This window comes from Oryzias latipes, chromosome 24, assembly GCF_053564925.1.
Source record: "Oryzias latipes strain Hd-rR chromosome 24, Olatipes_Hd-rR_3.1".
In the NCBI taxonomy this organism is placed as follows: Eukaryota; Metazoa; Chordata; class Actinopteri; order Beloniformes; family Adrianichthyidae; genus Oryzias; species Oryzias latipes.
Genome location: NC_136260.1, coordinates 13,593,137 through 13,609,607, shown reverse-complemented (window position 1 = coordinate 13,609,607; position 16,471 = coordinate 13,593,137). Strand labels below are relative to the sequence as shown.

The 16,471-nt window shown below is 38.4% G+C and overlaps 1 protein-coding gene across 7 annotated transcripts in view; it reads left to right on the top strand.

The window, feature by feature from the left end:
• The window catches only part of cnih3 (cornichon family AMPA receptor auxiliary protein 3), a 64,796-nt gene that overhangs the window by 16,933 nt on the left and 31,392 nt on the right, over positions 1-16,471 (top strand). For all 7 annotated transcript variants that reach the window (XR_013654037.1, XR_013654036.1, XR_002293168.3 and 4 more), the window contains exons 2-3: positions 160-228; positions 7,969-8,016. Coding sequence is in view for 4 of the 7 variants with exons in the window: in XM_078942690.1 (XP_078798816.1) it covers positions 160-228; positions 7,969-8,016 (117 nt within the window). In the remaining 3 variants the exon portion in view is untranslated. The remainder of the gene's footprint in view (positions 1-159; positions 229-7,968; positions 8,017-16,471) is intronic.

The window sequence follows — 16,471 nt, the reverse complement described above, 5'->3', positions numbered from 1 at the left end:
GAAACAACAATACTGTTTCCTGAAGCCCTTTTTCAGTGTCTCCCTATATAGTAAGATTCTAATTTTTATTCTGTGCTTCTGTTTATTCTGTTCATTCTAAAAACATATCCTGTTGTTCGCTGTGATTCTAACCTCTCTCCCTCTGTGTTTGTCTGTCAGATAACAGCCTTTGATGAGCTCCAGGCTGACTTTAAGGTGCCGATTGATCAGGGGAATCCACTCCATGCGGTAGGTTTGACATATCCTTTTCAATTTAATTGGTTTTGTTTTCATCAGTTGCTAAACTTTATGAAAAATGCCATTTAGTTAGGAATCAAATAAAAAACTGCTGATCAGCCACAAAATAATGAAATACTTATGTACATATTAAGTAAAATTAGTCCTTCTATTCATAAATTCCTTACAAACAAGCATATTTGAATATGTACCTAAACATCAGTAATATATTAAAAAAGCTAAAAGATAGCAAACCAGTGATGTTTGCTCTTCAAATGTGATTTGACACGGGTGGTCTGGAATAAGGCCCGGTCTGTTTTGATAGGCTGCTGCTAAATTACTTACTTTTAATTGGGCTTACTGTTTACAGTTTTAACCCAACTGTCGTGTACAAGCACAGAAATACAGGTGCATGAGATTTTGAGCAGACACAAAGACTTAAGGCATTGTTTTTTTTCGGTAATTCCTATGAAACTATTCCTGCTTTGTAAACTCTGTAAGGACATTTGGAGAAAAATGGAGTTCCCCATTGTGTTTCTCCCAATCGCTCTCGAGGCACAAAGTTCTGCAGTCCTTAAACCCACACTAGCTTTTATTGACTGTCATTGTAGGCTATCTGCAAAGATTTCATGCTATGAGTACTTTTTTTTGTCTTCCTTAGCGAGTCAATCTGTTCAAATGGTCCGTCTTATCCTCAGTAATTCATGGCATTATTGACCTTGTGTTGATCTTCATGTGACAAATAGGCAAACTCAAACTAAAGATTGACAGTAAGCATGAAGAAGGTTTAAAGACCATGTCACACAGATAACACGCACGTTTTGCGAACATTGCACAGATGAAAATTGGTCATTTATATATGTGAAAAAAGGCAGAAAAGTTGTGGTCTGTACATGAAATTTTAAAAGGTGTATCACAAATGAACCATGTGTAAAACCACGAAAGAAGTACGAATAAACCGCGCAAAGAAAACGTAAATCAACGTAGAACATGAACCTTGAGTGAATATTGTGCAATTTAATATATATGCCTTTTATGAAGTAACACTAACACATGAACATTTTACATGTGTGTTGTTGTAAGAGAAAAATAAACTGCATTCACTGCTGTCTGGTAAAAAAATATATTCTTCGAAACCAGGAATCTACTCTCTTTCAACACCAAAACTTGTTGAATATCTTAATAAATCCAACTGTAGTCTAGTCGTTACATGAGAGGTTTCTACAAATTTTGGAAAACTGAACGTTTTTAATGTTGGAAAAGAGAGAGTCACTCTAGAAAATTTGAAGTATGTGTTTGTTCATATTTAATCTTAATTTATGTACAGTAGCGTAGCTAGAACATTGTAACCCTTGTGCTATCCTAGGCACTTTAACGTTGGGGGTCGGGTCATCTAGACCCACTAGACAGTGCTCTGAAGCTTTTTTCTTCAATGATTTGTGATCTTCACTGGTGTCCACGGATTACATGAAATCTTTCCACATTTATCCACCTTTGTCATGGTAGTAATAACACGTCAAAGTAAGGGTGGGGTCATCTAAGATGGCACGAGGGTTAAATAAGGGGGCAGAAAGTGGGGGCGAGGACTTTGGAAGGGTTGCAGATTAGACAGCAGCGTGAAAGGCAATGAAAGGTTAAAAAATATTTCAAGCATTTTTATTATTGATAAGGTTTTATTAATAAGTAAAACAACAATTTCCTCTTGCCAGAGTAAGGAAGCAGCATAGATTTTGTGTAAGGTGACGGCCCAGATTGGCCAGCTTATACAATACAGCAAATAATTTGAGGGGCTCAAGACTTCATTTAAAAAAATGTATTTTCTTTTTTCATGTATTGTGCTTAAAGAAGCTTATATTGATGGTTTATTAATCTTTGTGAATAATGATACAAATATTGACTCAATAAATGAGGTGCAATTGGGATGGGCTTTTTTTTTAGCAGGGCAGCTGCCCCCTTGCCCCCCCGGGAAGCTACGCCCCTGATTATAAGATTAATACATAAAAATTAGTGGTTACAATGTATTTAGTGTATTAAAAATACATTAAAAAAATCTCATTTTATTGTTTAAATCACCTTATATGCAAACAACAAGCAGTTCTGCCTTTGAGTTGTGATTTTTTATGGTTTGTTCATGTTGAATAATCACAGTACACTCTTCCGTTTGATCACTGAACAGCTAAGCACCCAAACTAAAACTCATTTTACATTTCTTTCAAAATGTGATATGCTTAAATATGATTCTGAAGCATTTTATTACAGCATAGTAGGGATTTAGGAAAAAACTGTGCTATTTGAATGGACCAATTTATTTATTAAATCTCAGCAATTAATATTAATAATAGCCAATTTGAAGCGTAATACAGCGGATTTCAGATTTGTTCTCATTTCTCCCAAAGTAAATAACAACAGCCCACCTTCTTTAATTTGTCTTTGAGACAGAATGTTATTAAATAAAGATGTCTAAATATATACCTTTATCCAAACCCATTTTTAAAATCGCATTTGAATCAGACAGAGCGGTATGTTCTTCAGCATTACAAAAGCAAATTAGGACAATTTGTGAGGTAAAGTACACATTTGGGATGGCCTGGTTTGGAAAACTGCCCGCAGTTAAGTTGTTTTAGGATGAATTTGAGCTTTAAATCCTTCCCCCTGGAGCCTTATGGACCTTCACTCTCACAGTTTGCTCTTAATAATGCAAAAGCCCACAACAAGACTTTCCACTGAAGGTGACCTTGACTTAAAAGCTTTGTCTGTAAAGTTTCTCTGAAGCACATTGATTGTTTAAATCTTTGGGGACAAGTGAAAGACAGTAAAAAATAAATATCTAAAGTGGGTGGAAGACAAGATAAAGACTGAAAGTGGGAACTTTTTTGAAGCCAACTGAAGGGATATAAGCAATAGGCTATATTTCCTTAATTACAAAAATATAATTGCAATAATTATTTATTCCAAAGGAAGAAAACAAGAGGAACCTCGATTATTATTCTTTGGGAAATAAAATTGTGATTCCCTTTCACATTAAAATATTTCACTTTTTTAAGTATTTAGTGAACTTGTGTACTACATGGATTTTGTGAAATCAGCTAAACTAACAAATGGATGAGATCAATCAGTCAAATTTCCCATTGTGTTTCATCCATGTCTCTGATTTTTTTAAGATAAAAAAATTCTATTCATGCAATTGCCATTATAATCATTTTTTTTTTGCAAAACAGATCACTTTTTAGTTAATTTTTTCTGAGATTTATCAACATTTCGTTAGTAACATGGCCCCTGGCTCCATTTCTGTGATAAAATGTTAGCAGTTACTTCCACTTTATGGCAACTGCTGTAAAACGGAAGCACATTAGCATTTGTTTTATTCACTCTTTTACAAAAATAAAATGCAAATAAAAGATCTCTATTAAGATAAACTTGGGACGGATTGGCCAACGATGAAATCCAATAGGAAGGACAAGGCGCAGGTCATCCAATTAGGAAAGTTTAAAAAACTAGAATGAACAGAACCAAAATCAGAGGAGGTTAAAAGACGCTCAGACACTAAACACAAGAAGGCCACACCTTAAAAAGCAGCTTAATGAGAATTAAATAGCAGCTGTGACTCTCACAGGAGACCTCGGAGGAGGAGAGGGCATCCAGGAGAAGTCAAAGCCTGCCAGACTGATCAAAACATACAAACTTTTTCTTCGTTTTTTTAAAAAAAGACTTGCTATTATAGCCTACCTTAAAAAAAAAGTTTAAGCAGCAACTATATCTCATTACGTTTGTGAATATGAATTTGCAGGGTAACAGACTTGTGTCAACACCATATGCTAAAAGCACATACAAAACCCTATGTTTGGTGTTTTCTTGCCCACTGCATACATAGATTATAGTTCTATAAACCTTAATCCCTCCAATTCCTCCAGGATCAAGAACATTTGAAACAAACACGTCAGTTCACGTATGCAGACACTGTCTGCACTAAACAGATTTTAGTCTACAAGCCATTAAAGAAAGCAGCTTGCTGTGCACAGCAGTGATTTCACACTTCCACACGAGCACAGATGTCCTGTGACAAAAACATATTTTAGTTTTAACTGTACTGTTGCCTTGAGTGTGTTTCTGCTTTTTTATATCTTATCGGAATGTTGTTCAGACTTAATAAATGTATCCTTTCCTTTGGGGTATTTGGTTTTGCAGCAAGGCTTTTTTTTTTGGCATTTTCTAACAAAAAGTTGGACCATACTTGCATAATGTTCCTTCTCCATTCTTAACACCTTGTCTCTCCTGCTGCTTCATGGCTGTCTCTTCCACTTATGTTCAAGACTTCCTTAAGAAATTGATTTCACGACTGCTAACATTAGCAAACCAACAAACTCTTCATCTCGAGGTGTCCTTGATCTCGGGGAAGTTAACACTAGAAAGTTTTGCTAAAGTTGCTTAGAGATTGGTCTTTCATTGACAAATTAAAAGTTTTGCTCTTTGAAATATTTTACTGAGAAATCCAACTAATTGCTTGCTAATGACTGAACAAGTGAAAGCACGGTGCATTCATGCTCCAGATGCTACAGACCAGAACACTCTTGTTTGTTTCCAGTGAAGGGGAGATGAAGCTTTACAGAGCCAGAGAACATCAAACACTTCTGTAAACACAGCTGGAATCAGCAACTCGTATAAATGAGAGGAAATAAAATTGAAATTCAGACCTTGACCGCACTTTTCGGTTGTACACAGCACTGCCTGTTAGTTATTATTTGCACGTTTCGAAGAAAAAAAACTTTGTACATATTTTCCTGCAGTGTGGTTTTATGAATTAAGGTCACGCTCCATGCATGCGGCTCCTTCACAGAAACAGAAGCAGAAGGGATGGCCTACTGTTTCAGCACTCATGCAGAGATGCCAGAAACAGCAAAGATAAGAAATGAATGACTTTTAATGTGCAGATGCCAACTTTTATTTTCATAAGCTCTAAATTTCTTGCAGCCTTTTTTTTGTTGTTGGTTTCTCAGAGCAGATGTCAGAAAATGCGAGAAATACAAGTGTCATGGGTGTCATGATCAGGCTGTGCAGAGCTTGGTGATGAGCTGACTCAGATGGGCTTCAGGAGGAGCATAACAGGATTGTTGGCCCTGAGGATGATGCTTGAAGATCCAAAGATGAGGCAAATTTACAGCAGCGAGAAAGCGCCAGATGCCAGTGAAAATAAGGTTACTTCTCCAGAAGGACAAATTACTCCAGTAACAACCTTTTCCCACTTTGGATTTGATACTACTGATGTTGATTAGTAGCCATGATGATATCATCATACATTTTTACATTAAATCTGTTAAAAAATCTGTATAACATAAATGACATTTTCTTAACATGGAATCAGTGATTAGAGTAAAATATGGCAGCTGAAGGTTTTTCATTGCTGTTTTTTTAAACACAGTTTAAACAGGGATGTTGGAAGAACTGGACTGCGATGGTTCTCTTTGCCAGTTGTATTTGCAATCCTAGAACAGATGTGGAGGCACAATGGACGAACACAACTGACATAATTGTAGGTCATGTGTTACTCGCTTATAGTATGCGCAATGAACACTGCTCCAAATGATACAGTAAATGCAAAAAAAAAATAAAAAACAAAATAAAATGTCGAAGATCAGTTGTCCCCAACCATTTTGGGTCATTGACCAGTTAATGTGATACATTGTTTTGGCAGATTGGCCTATGAGGCTAAAGTTGGCGTGTCTTTTTTCGCTTCTGGTTTCCCTTAAAAACCTAATCTGATGAAAATGCTATTTTTTTTAATTTTTTTTTTAACATCTTGTGGTTTTTTCAGATGATAATATATTTCATTTTAAATATTTTTTTTATAAAATATTTTAAAAGAAATATCTTAAAATGCATTTTTGAGTATTTCTTTATTAAAATCATTGTGAATCAGGAGCAGACAAAAACAAAAAAAATGCTGTTTGAAAAAGATTGCAGCTGGGATGTAGAGTATACAGTCGACACAACTCCGTGCTCCGCTCCATTCTGATGCATCTTCTTGTGGACAAAAAGATCCATGAACATTTCAGTTTTCCTCCTTCCAGCTGGCATCTGGCTCTAAACTGTAAGGCAGGATTGCTCTGATATTGCTCGCCAGTTTTGTTGCAGCGGTTGTAGGGGGACCGGAAGAATGCACAAGTGTAAATTAAAAAGTTCAGTTATGAGTGAAGGAAAGTGGGGGCGGGGTTGCTCCACACCAACATTCCCGCTCACAACTCAGAGGTTATTTTCTAACGTGCTACTGCCGCTCTGCAGACACTATGTTCTAGAAAATAACACAGGTTTTTTGATTTTGGTAAAAAAAAATGCATAATCATAATAAAACTAAAAACTATTTTTCACATTAAAATGGTCCAACATTTTTAAATTTCCATAAATTAGCAACTTTATTTCACTTAAGTGTTATTGAAAAACTTCTGCAGATAGTTGAAACATCTTTATGTTCGTGAATTTTGTGAAAAAAACAAACGCCAACTCCAGTCCAGTCTGACTTTTAGGGTGTGGCCAATAATTTAGCAAAATAATATCATACGACTGCCATAAATACTGGTATTTTCAGAAAATATTGTATTATGACATTATGCTGAGCAGGTTTGGTGTGTGGAAACTAATATTTTGAATAAAAAACCCTAATTTTGTCCTTTTAAGTGTGGATTTCTTCTATTTTTAAGTTCTTCAACTTTCTAACTGACTTATTTTCCACAAAGGTTTTTTGTTAACTTTTCTAGCTTGGGGCTTTCAACTTAGCTGTCAGAGCAGCCACTTTAGAAGAGCAAAAAATGTCTTGGCATGCAACAAAAATCAGTCATAGGCAGATATGGAGGAGAGAATGAAGACATTTTGTCTAAGTAAAATATTTAAAGTCAGATAGTAAATAATGACCCATGGAATGGTAATGGTGTGGGACCCCTAGATGAATTGAAATGTATTTTTTTGATCACAGGAGCTGTCTTAGTTACAAACTACTTTCCCCCCCCCCAATAAAATAATACAGGACTGGTAAAAGCCATGCCACGTCTGCTCTCTAACTATACTTGATGCATCAGATTCAAAAATAATTTTTCCTGAACATCTAGAAATCAAAATATTTCAGCATTCTTCTTTTCACCAATGACAGTGAGTGGCTTCATAAGAAATGCAAGTCTTCTCACTCTGCTTTGGTTTCCCTGTCATCTATCACCTAACCTCTTTTTCTGCTGTTGGGTTTGCATAAATGTGCCAATCTTGCCTCTGGCATTGAGTTTATGAGGAAGAAAATAGAAAGAGAAACTGTAATGACACTCGCTAGGTTCATCATCACTGTTGCGCCACATCCAGGAAGTAGTTAATATTTCAAAATTGGTAAAAGCTTTAGTGAAATACACTCCTGTTGGTGACAGCACTGTGACAAATGCTTGTTTAAACATCTTTTGATCAAGAGAAGACTCAAATGTTTCAAAAGAGAAACGAAGATGGAAAAGTTGCTGCAAAAACAATTAGAAACAGGAAGAAAGCAATTACCATGTGTGGCAACCAATCATTCCCCTCAGAAATCCGTAATTTAAGGTCTTATATCCCTTCTTGGTTCCTTAATTGTTTATTTAAACTCGGAAGGTGCCTTACCTGTCACACTCCAGCTTTAAACACACAGCCCACTGACTTTGTTTTGGTTTTATTAATGTAAATGCAGCATGCTTACACAAGTCCTTTAACGGTAAGAAACTGATGCCTTCTTGCTTTTTTCTTCACCAGAGGGAGAGACTGAGAAACATCGAGAGGATCTGCAACCTGCTGAGGAAGGTGAGCCACAAAGCCCCTTAGGAGAGGCACCTGTTGTGCCTTAATGTCTGTCCAGACAGATGGTCTACTTTAAAAACCAAACAGGGATTTGAAAAACTCTCTTGATTGAATCGAGTCATCTGGACAACCATAGTTTGACCTTGCACGCTAAGGTTGTACTAACCTAAAGGTGGGAACCTGCTTGTTTTACAACACACCCAACTCTGGCATGTTTTAACCCTTGTGCTATCCTAGGCACTTTAACATTGGGACTTGGGTCATCTAGACCCACTAGACAGTGCCCCGAACCTTTTTTCTTCAATGATTTGTGATCTTCACTGGTGTCCATGGATTACATGAAATCTTTCCAACTTTATCCACCTTTGTCATGGTAGGGAGAACACGTCAATGCAAGGGTGGGGTCATGTAAGATAGCACAATTAACTGGCTGGGTACACCCGATATAGGGCATCAGCGTTGAGAAGAGCAGTAATATCTGGAATACATGCAGACCCATTGGGCCTTGAGGCCTAGAGTTCCCCACCCTGTACTTTGGCTGGTGTCATCGTTTAGATCCAGAACTTTGGTAGACTCTTATTGTCTAACGAGATGTGGCACAATTTATCAAACTATGTCTCAGGCTGCATGGTGGTCTAGTGGTCAGGACTCCTGCCTTACGACAAAAAGGTCCTGGTTTGAATTCCACCTTGGTTCTTTCTGTGCGGAGTCTGCATGGTAAATAGTGTATTCATATATAGCGCAATTGTACCTTTGCTTTAAGGTTAAAAGCGCTTTACAGTCACAGTCCTATTCCCACATCCACATAGACAAATTCACACACTGATGGAGGTTGATCACTCTGCCTTTTCACCAGAGCACCACATGATGCTCCACCCATGCATGCGTAGGATTTCTCCAGGCATGCCGGCTTCCATCTACAAACCAAAAACATACTTTCTTGGTTAATTAGTGCTTCCAATGTCTGTAGGAGTGGCCCTGCAATGTCTAGGGTGTACCCTGCCTACACCCTACTGTAGCTGGAATAGGATCCAGCATCCTCATGACCCCAAAACGGCATTGACCAGGTTTAGAAAATGGATGGATGATTGTGGTCGTCTCTCATATGTAACGTTGTTTATGGCATGAGCCACAACATGAACCAAACCACAAGATACACCACTTCGTCTTGAGCTACATAGCCATAAAAACAGCTCAGTCCTTGGCCTTTAGCATCCATATATCCTATATATATAACTTAATTTCAGCTAAGGTGAAACTGAAGACCCACGCTGTAGCCTGGTTTGAGGAACCAGGTGCTCCCTAAGGATTTTTCTATCAATCCTGAACATGAGCATCGTTGCATGAACTTTGGACTCATACATGCGTCATACATGTAAATCCAAGCACCACACATCGACACAGTGTAGCAGCACCCGCTCTTTGTTTGGTCTACAGAGTGGCGCATCCCTCATAGGTCTAACTCCAGCAGCTCCTTTTAATCAATGGAGCGCTGACTCAAACGGTGAGTCTTTCTTTTTGTCATCTCGCCACACGTTAACCTGACATCAAAGGGGAGACGGTGGCTAGAGCGCTGAGACCCAGCCACCGTGTTCGCCTCGAGGACTCCAACTGAGGAAGAGGAGAAGCCCTCCTCTCAGCTTCAGCATGACATCTGTTTCCCACCACACCTCTCTAAAATGCTCGCGGGGGCGCGCACACTCATCGGCCGAGCAGCTGATGTCTGTTATCAGTGTCGTCGACTGGAGCCCTCAAGCCCACCGATGGTCCTCGGGGAGGGCTTTTTCTCTACGCTGCTTCTGCAGAGTACAATAAACACACACACAGAAACTCACTCACTCACTCACTCATCCAGACAGTACCCTTGAAGTTCTGACCTTTTGAGATCATTGGAGGTGGCTGCAGATGTGCTTCCACACAAAAGCTTAGAGGAAAATAACAACCCAATTCACTGACGACTGCAATGCGATTGCATCTGCGGAGTGCGTTCTAACCTGTTCTTTGGCCACTATTACAGTTAATTTGATTTGTGTGCATGTCTTCTGACTGCAGTGTTAATTACACAATCTTCCCCAAAAAAATCTGCTATGATTTGAGATTGCGAATCCAATTAAATCCATCTTTATTGATAAAATGATTTGGATTCAACCATCAAGAAGCTGTACTGAAGTAATAAGAGACACAAAAATAAAAAACATATATTCATGAATTTTGTTCTTGTCAAAAAAGGAACTACCGGTACATAGGGTTTTCCTAAGGTTTAACTATTTGTTATAACTATTTTACTATTTGTTGTTTTGTAAATTCAGACAAAGTCTTTGAGCTTTTTTGCATGTTCTGAACTCCTTTTGCAGACGGCACACAGACAGGACAGAACGGTTGGTTCTCCTGCTGGAAGCAAGGTCAACATGCGGAGTAGGGTTACTGTATACGTGCTACATGCAGATGTAACAACCTTTCACATCTAAATATATCTTAGCCCACCTCTGATTGCTCAGCTGTTTGAAACTGAAGCTTTTCTCCTGACACCGACTTGATCAATATGTCCTCTTAATTTACTGAGTTATTTAGGAAGAGCCTCATTTCTTTCCATTTGCTCCATCCAGTGCTTGTCATCTGTTTGAGGTGAGCATTGTGGAGATGTTCCTCCCCTTCTCCACCCTGGTGTTGGCTCGCTCCCACTGCAGTAGTCCTCGATGGTCTGCATGAAAGCTTTGGCCGGGTTTTGTGGCGTTGGCATCCCATTTGCTAGTTTTCACTGGGCACACATGCAGGTAGATGGATGTGTGCCATGCTTCCTCAGAGTGGGGAAATCCATATATAGTGGGATTTTTTTCCTCCACTTTTTGTGTGTTTAGCTTATGGCAAAAAGCGAGTGTGTTGTCACAGCAACTGAGTAAACTCGGGTGCTCTCATTTGTGCTTTCTCTTTCTGTATTTTCAGGTCTCGTCCTTTTTTTTTCCTTTTTAAATGCATTTAGACCTATAGTTCCTTCTTCCTTTGATTTCTTTCCACCCTTTTCTTTATTGGGTCATGAAAGCATTTTTTTTTTGTGTGAAATTCTGAAGCCCTCCAGTCTTTTAAATCACTGTAATAAGCATAAACTGCTGCTGAAAGATTGTGGGAGCTTCACTTCTGTGTTGGATGGTTTTTCATGCAGCCTTGAATGAGTTTTTCTGCAACTGCTCAGTGATATAGTTTTGTGTTTGCTTTTGCAAAGAAATATCAGTATTTTTCAAGTGTTTCTCATGTTTCCTCATCGTAGCTACGGGTTCTTAAAGATAGAGATGTGTAACTGCAGTATTATAGATTCTGTCATTTTTGGCTTAAAAAGGAACTGAATTCTATGACGATTTCAGAATCTCAGAACCTTTGTGTTGACAGATTTAAAGTTTTCTCAATATTAAGGGATCAATAAGCACACATGGAGATCTTGTACTCCTTATTCAACATTTTTTTTACTTTGGTTCAACGCTGGTGCTTTAGCGTGTGTGTTCACGTTCTTTCGACAAACGTAATTCTTGAACCGTTTACGCAATTAACTTAAATCTAGCAGATTCTGAATGAGAGAAAAGCAGCTTTGCACTGAGATGCAACACTTTACAGTAGTGAGGTGCTTCTGCAATCAACATAGAGCTGCTTTGTGTTGTAATTGTTGCAAATCCAATATGAAAAGCCGTATTTTTCCGCATTAGCCGATTCCCGTTCAACACGTAAACCGTTGAAGAGTTATGTTAGGTCAAAGCGCGTCTTATTTAGGTTGGGAAATCTCTGGTGTTAATGGACATGCAGCACGGGAAAAACATGCTAACACCTGGCACAGAGGCCCAATGAATAGTTCAAACTTGTACTTTCCTGCTGTGCCTACAACATAACCCTATGTTTTGGAGACAATTTGCAATGTTTTGGAAAATAATTCATCAAAGGTTGTTTAAATTAGCCTCACATTTAATTTTACCCGATTTACAATTTCAGATTTATCCGATTCCATCTTTTTGCTTCATCTCTGCTGCTGATAAAATTCTGCAAACATGCATGATTATGCACAAAACATTGAAACTGTCAGTCGTGGCTGCATGTGCAAACCGTATCCCGCCTCTGGTACCAGGCAAAATACCTTATAGGTACAGGAGGAGTTAAAAAGGTTGAGTTTTGCAGGAAGTGTGGCACCATATTGAATGTTTATGTACTTTTCTTAACAGGGAATCTTCCATAAGTCTCATCAAGCAGTGATTTCTTATCACAGCAGATGTGAAGCATTCACTCTTGCTGGTCAGCAGTCGCTGCTGCACATGAGTTTTCAGTATATCTAAGCAAAACATCTTTATAGGTATTTATGATTATCGATTCTGCAAAAAAGAAAGGTTACTTTCTAAATTCCTGGTTGGTCTATGTGGGAAAACATTTGAGTTCATCCTAATCAAAAGTTAGGATTTGTAATTCAATATTATGGGTGAAATATTTTTCGAAAGGTCTCACATTTAAACTTGATTATCTCTTATCAGCTCCTTAAATAGGAAAAACAATTTAATGATATTCATCATACAACATTACTGACTTTCTAGCCTATATATAGTTGAAAAATACCTGCATTATTTATTACATTCACTCACATAAAGATCTCTTATGAATAATAAATGTGTGTTATTAGTTCTCCCACTTAGCATTGTGTAAATACATCTCACACATCAACACCTTTGAAACTGTAGCTGAACAATGTAACTGTTGACCGAATACCGCAGTTCCAAACACGAAGCTGTGTCTTTACTGAATGACTCAGCTTGTTATTGTTCTTCTTCTTTGTTTATTCAGTGTCTGTCGTAGTTTTTTGCCTTGGTATGTCAAGTGCTTAGCATTAACAGAATGAAGGTTTAATTTGACGGTTGTAGCTCAAATTTGGAAGGTTTCTAAAATTTAGTACTTGGAAAAAGACCGGTTGACCGGTTGCTCGTGAAGGATGTGTGGGTAGATTGCGGGCCATCAAAAATAAATAAACAAGAAGTGTGTCACTTGATTGACAAGCGGAATGGCCAATGGAACATCCTCTGATACATACGTCATTGCACATGTGTGTTTGACTACACTGAGCCTCAGATGTGTGGTCGACCAGCGCATTCTGCCTGCCATGGAGAGATTTTGCGGGCCTGGCTGTGTGCTGGGTCCCCGGCGAAGGGTCACTACGGCGGGAGTGCTTATTGAGGCCCGGGCTGTACACGTGTCTCGATTCGAAGCGATATTGTGACGCCCCCCCTGACCAAACCGTTCTGCTGGTTTAACGGTTTCTGCCTGAGGGATCTGAGCCCACTCAGGCAGCAGTGTCGTCCAGAAGCACTCGCTTCTCGAGGCCTGCCAATTGACCGAGGGGCCTGACTGCTCAGAGCTTTAAAAACAAAAGTAGTCATTGTGTATCTGTTTATACCCTACAAGTTATTTTTACCATTTTTTTTTTACATTCATTTCAACTTTTTTTTTTTTTTTCCGTCAGCAAGGTACTTGATCACAATTAAAATTTGAAATTGTTGCCCAGCACTAATATATTTAATGTAATGCAAGTATATAGTCAAGAAATGCTTTAATATTTTTATGGGGTGCACATTTATTCTACAAATAAAACAATTCTGTGGTACTGTCATTTTTCATGAGTCATTTTCCCCTTTTTGTTTTTACAATGCTTTGCAACAAGAAAACTCTAGTTTTGGAACTGAAAAAACCTCTTCATGTCATAAATCATGGTTGATAAACAAACTAAAACCAGCTCTGCCTAGTTATCCAAGCGTGCAGATTCCCAGCATGCTCTGAAATGGACCTCTAAGGAGGCTCTTTGTCCTCGTTTGATTTCCTTTCAGCATTGATCCGAGGCAGGAAATAACCTTGACTGGAGAGGCAGCTGCTGCTGTCCTCAAAGGGGGGGTTCCCAAGGTGTTTAGAGAAAATTATGGTGGCAAAGGTAACCAGTCACTGCGAGCAAGCGTCCTCACCCTTATGCTTTCCTGTATGTTTTGATCACATTACTAAGCCTCTGTCATCTCATGTACTGATGAACATGTAGTACATGCGGGTTTTTTGAGTTTTATGTGTCTCTACTTTTGCTTCACAAATACGAAACCTAAAATATGTTTCATTTCTGAAAGGTTCTTATTATTTGAAATAGCAGTAATGATGTTATCTGCCTGTGATTTATTGTTAGCACACTCCTAGTATAATAACTGGTAAATACAGAGACACAAAAGAAAATGGTTCAGTCAAATGGAATGTTTCATCTCGGGGCCAAAACTGTCAGCTGAGAGATTTAGCCTTTGTCTCGGCTCTGCCACTGCTCCATTCCAGAGAGTTTTAAATGGCATTCTGCCTTCATTTAAAATCATATGTGACAGGATAGTGGCAATTTTTTTCACGTTTTGCTCCTGGCCCCACAAAGTGACTAGATCGTACCTTCCCATAAAGTGATCATATCCAAGAATTGGATCTCAGCAGTTGATTCTAGGGATAGATTCGGTTTTAGTAAATTGTGGTTCCTTAAGTAACCTTTAAAAAAATGCCTAACAAGTAAATCTTGTGCAATTAATTGCCAGAATGGGCATCTTTTTTTAAAGTAACTGACTGATTTTTTTATTATAAAAGCAATCTTTACTTTTTCTTTTTGTGCCTAATCTAATTATGCCCTTAGCTTCCAAGGAGGAATAGAAAAACACAAATAATCATCAATCATAAGAAATATAAAAACTTTGAAGTTTTGATTTATTGCAGTATTCATGTACATCAGAGGGTTTTTCTAGATCAGTGGTGTCCAGCCTTTTGTTGGGCCCCCAACTGGTTTAATGTCAGAGAATATTTTCACAGACCAGTCTGTACAAGGCTGAAACTGGCGTCCAATATTTTGTTAGCTTCCGGTTTCCGTTAACTTTTGAGGATCTCTTCATTTCAAAGCCTGACACCAAGCATTGATGAATTTGCATCCAAGATGAGGCACCAAATACCTGAGAAAAGTGAGCTCCAGCAGAGCAGTAAGGGTACGCTGTCACCCTTACTTACCCTTCAATGATGTATAAGTGTTTGTTAAAACTTGTCACTTTCAGCATGCCTGTAAAACTTTTTTGTATGAACATTTTACCCTACAGGCTCGCCCAACGGTGTACAACCTTACAATTTTGTGTGGACCACCTGTGCCCCTTTTTCACCAGCAGACAGCCCGTATACAGCCGTAAGGGTGGCTAAGGCTCAAGAAAATAAATGCAATGATATTTCCTTGTATTTAAACCTCTAGCAATGGAGATGTCACCTGTTACACCTAAATAACACACGCTTTTTCAACTAATTCGGCTCTGCATCATTATGCGATACTGCTAAAATGAAATGTTGTAAGCGGCTAGATGGCTCAGTTGGCTGGTTGTGGGACTGGCGTGCAAAGTGACAAAATCCACCTTAGGCAGGATCCTTTACACAGCTGCCTATCTGGATATCTGTGCCTTGAAAATACAGGATTGTGTGAGGAAGGGCATCCAGCATTAAGACTCTCTGCCAAACCACCTGTGCGAATCCATTAAATCGAATTTGCTGTGGGGACCCCTGATGGGAAATCCGAAAGGTGAACAACAACTAACATAAAATGTTGCATAACAAAGCATAGCAACTTGTCTTGGTGACAGAATCCGCTGATTTACATTGATTGATCACTACCATAGCATATAATAGCAAAGCTGCTTTTTTCCGCTTCAGAATCAACTGGATTACATTAATCGTGTAAACGGTTGAAGAGTTATGGTAGTCGAAGGAATGTCAACATTGAAGCTTAAATTCAGGTGTTAAACAGTTAAGACTGCTGTTGACACTCTATGAATTACCATAGCTTTTCAACTGTTTACACAATTAGTGTAATCCCAACTGATTCTGACACTGAGAAAAGTCATTATACACTGATATGGAACACTTTACTACTTTAATGTCTAAACCTTTCACACAGCATTTACGGTAAAATACCCAGCAAGGGAATGCTCAATCGGATGAGTTAATTGGTGTCTCGATGCAGGAGGAAAAAATCCTCAATCTTATGCCCATTGAGAGACAATAGACCAACAAAGAGCACATTTGTTGGGCAGTAGATACTAGAGTTGAGTTTAAAACAAAGCAGAAACTTCGACCATTTGACAATGAGGCTGCATACAAAGGCATTGGAATAATGACACCATTGATCTTATATTAGGAGAAACAGCTGTTGGGGAGTTACATGTTACTCCATTTTAATAGACCATGTAATTATGAAGGTTTCAACTGAAAAACTAAAAGAAAAAATGATAGAAAACAGAACACAAATAAGTTTTATTCTTACTGCACGCACTGGAAGTTCTGCTGTTAAATCCTACTGCCCTGAGGATCTTCAAACCAGCACATTTGGACTCACTTTGTGACTACTTCTCACAGATTTGTTAATTTAAGAGCATACGATCCCAGCAAGGTTGTG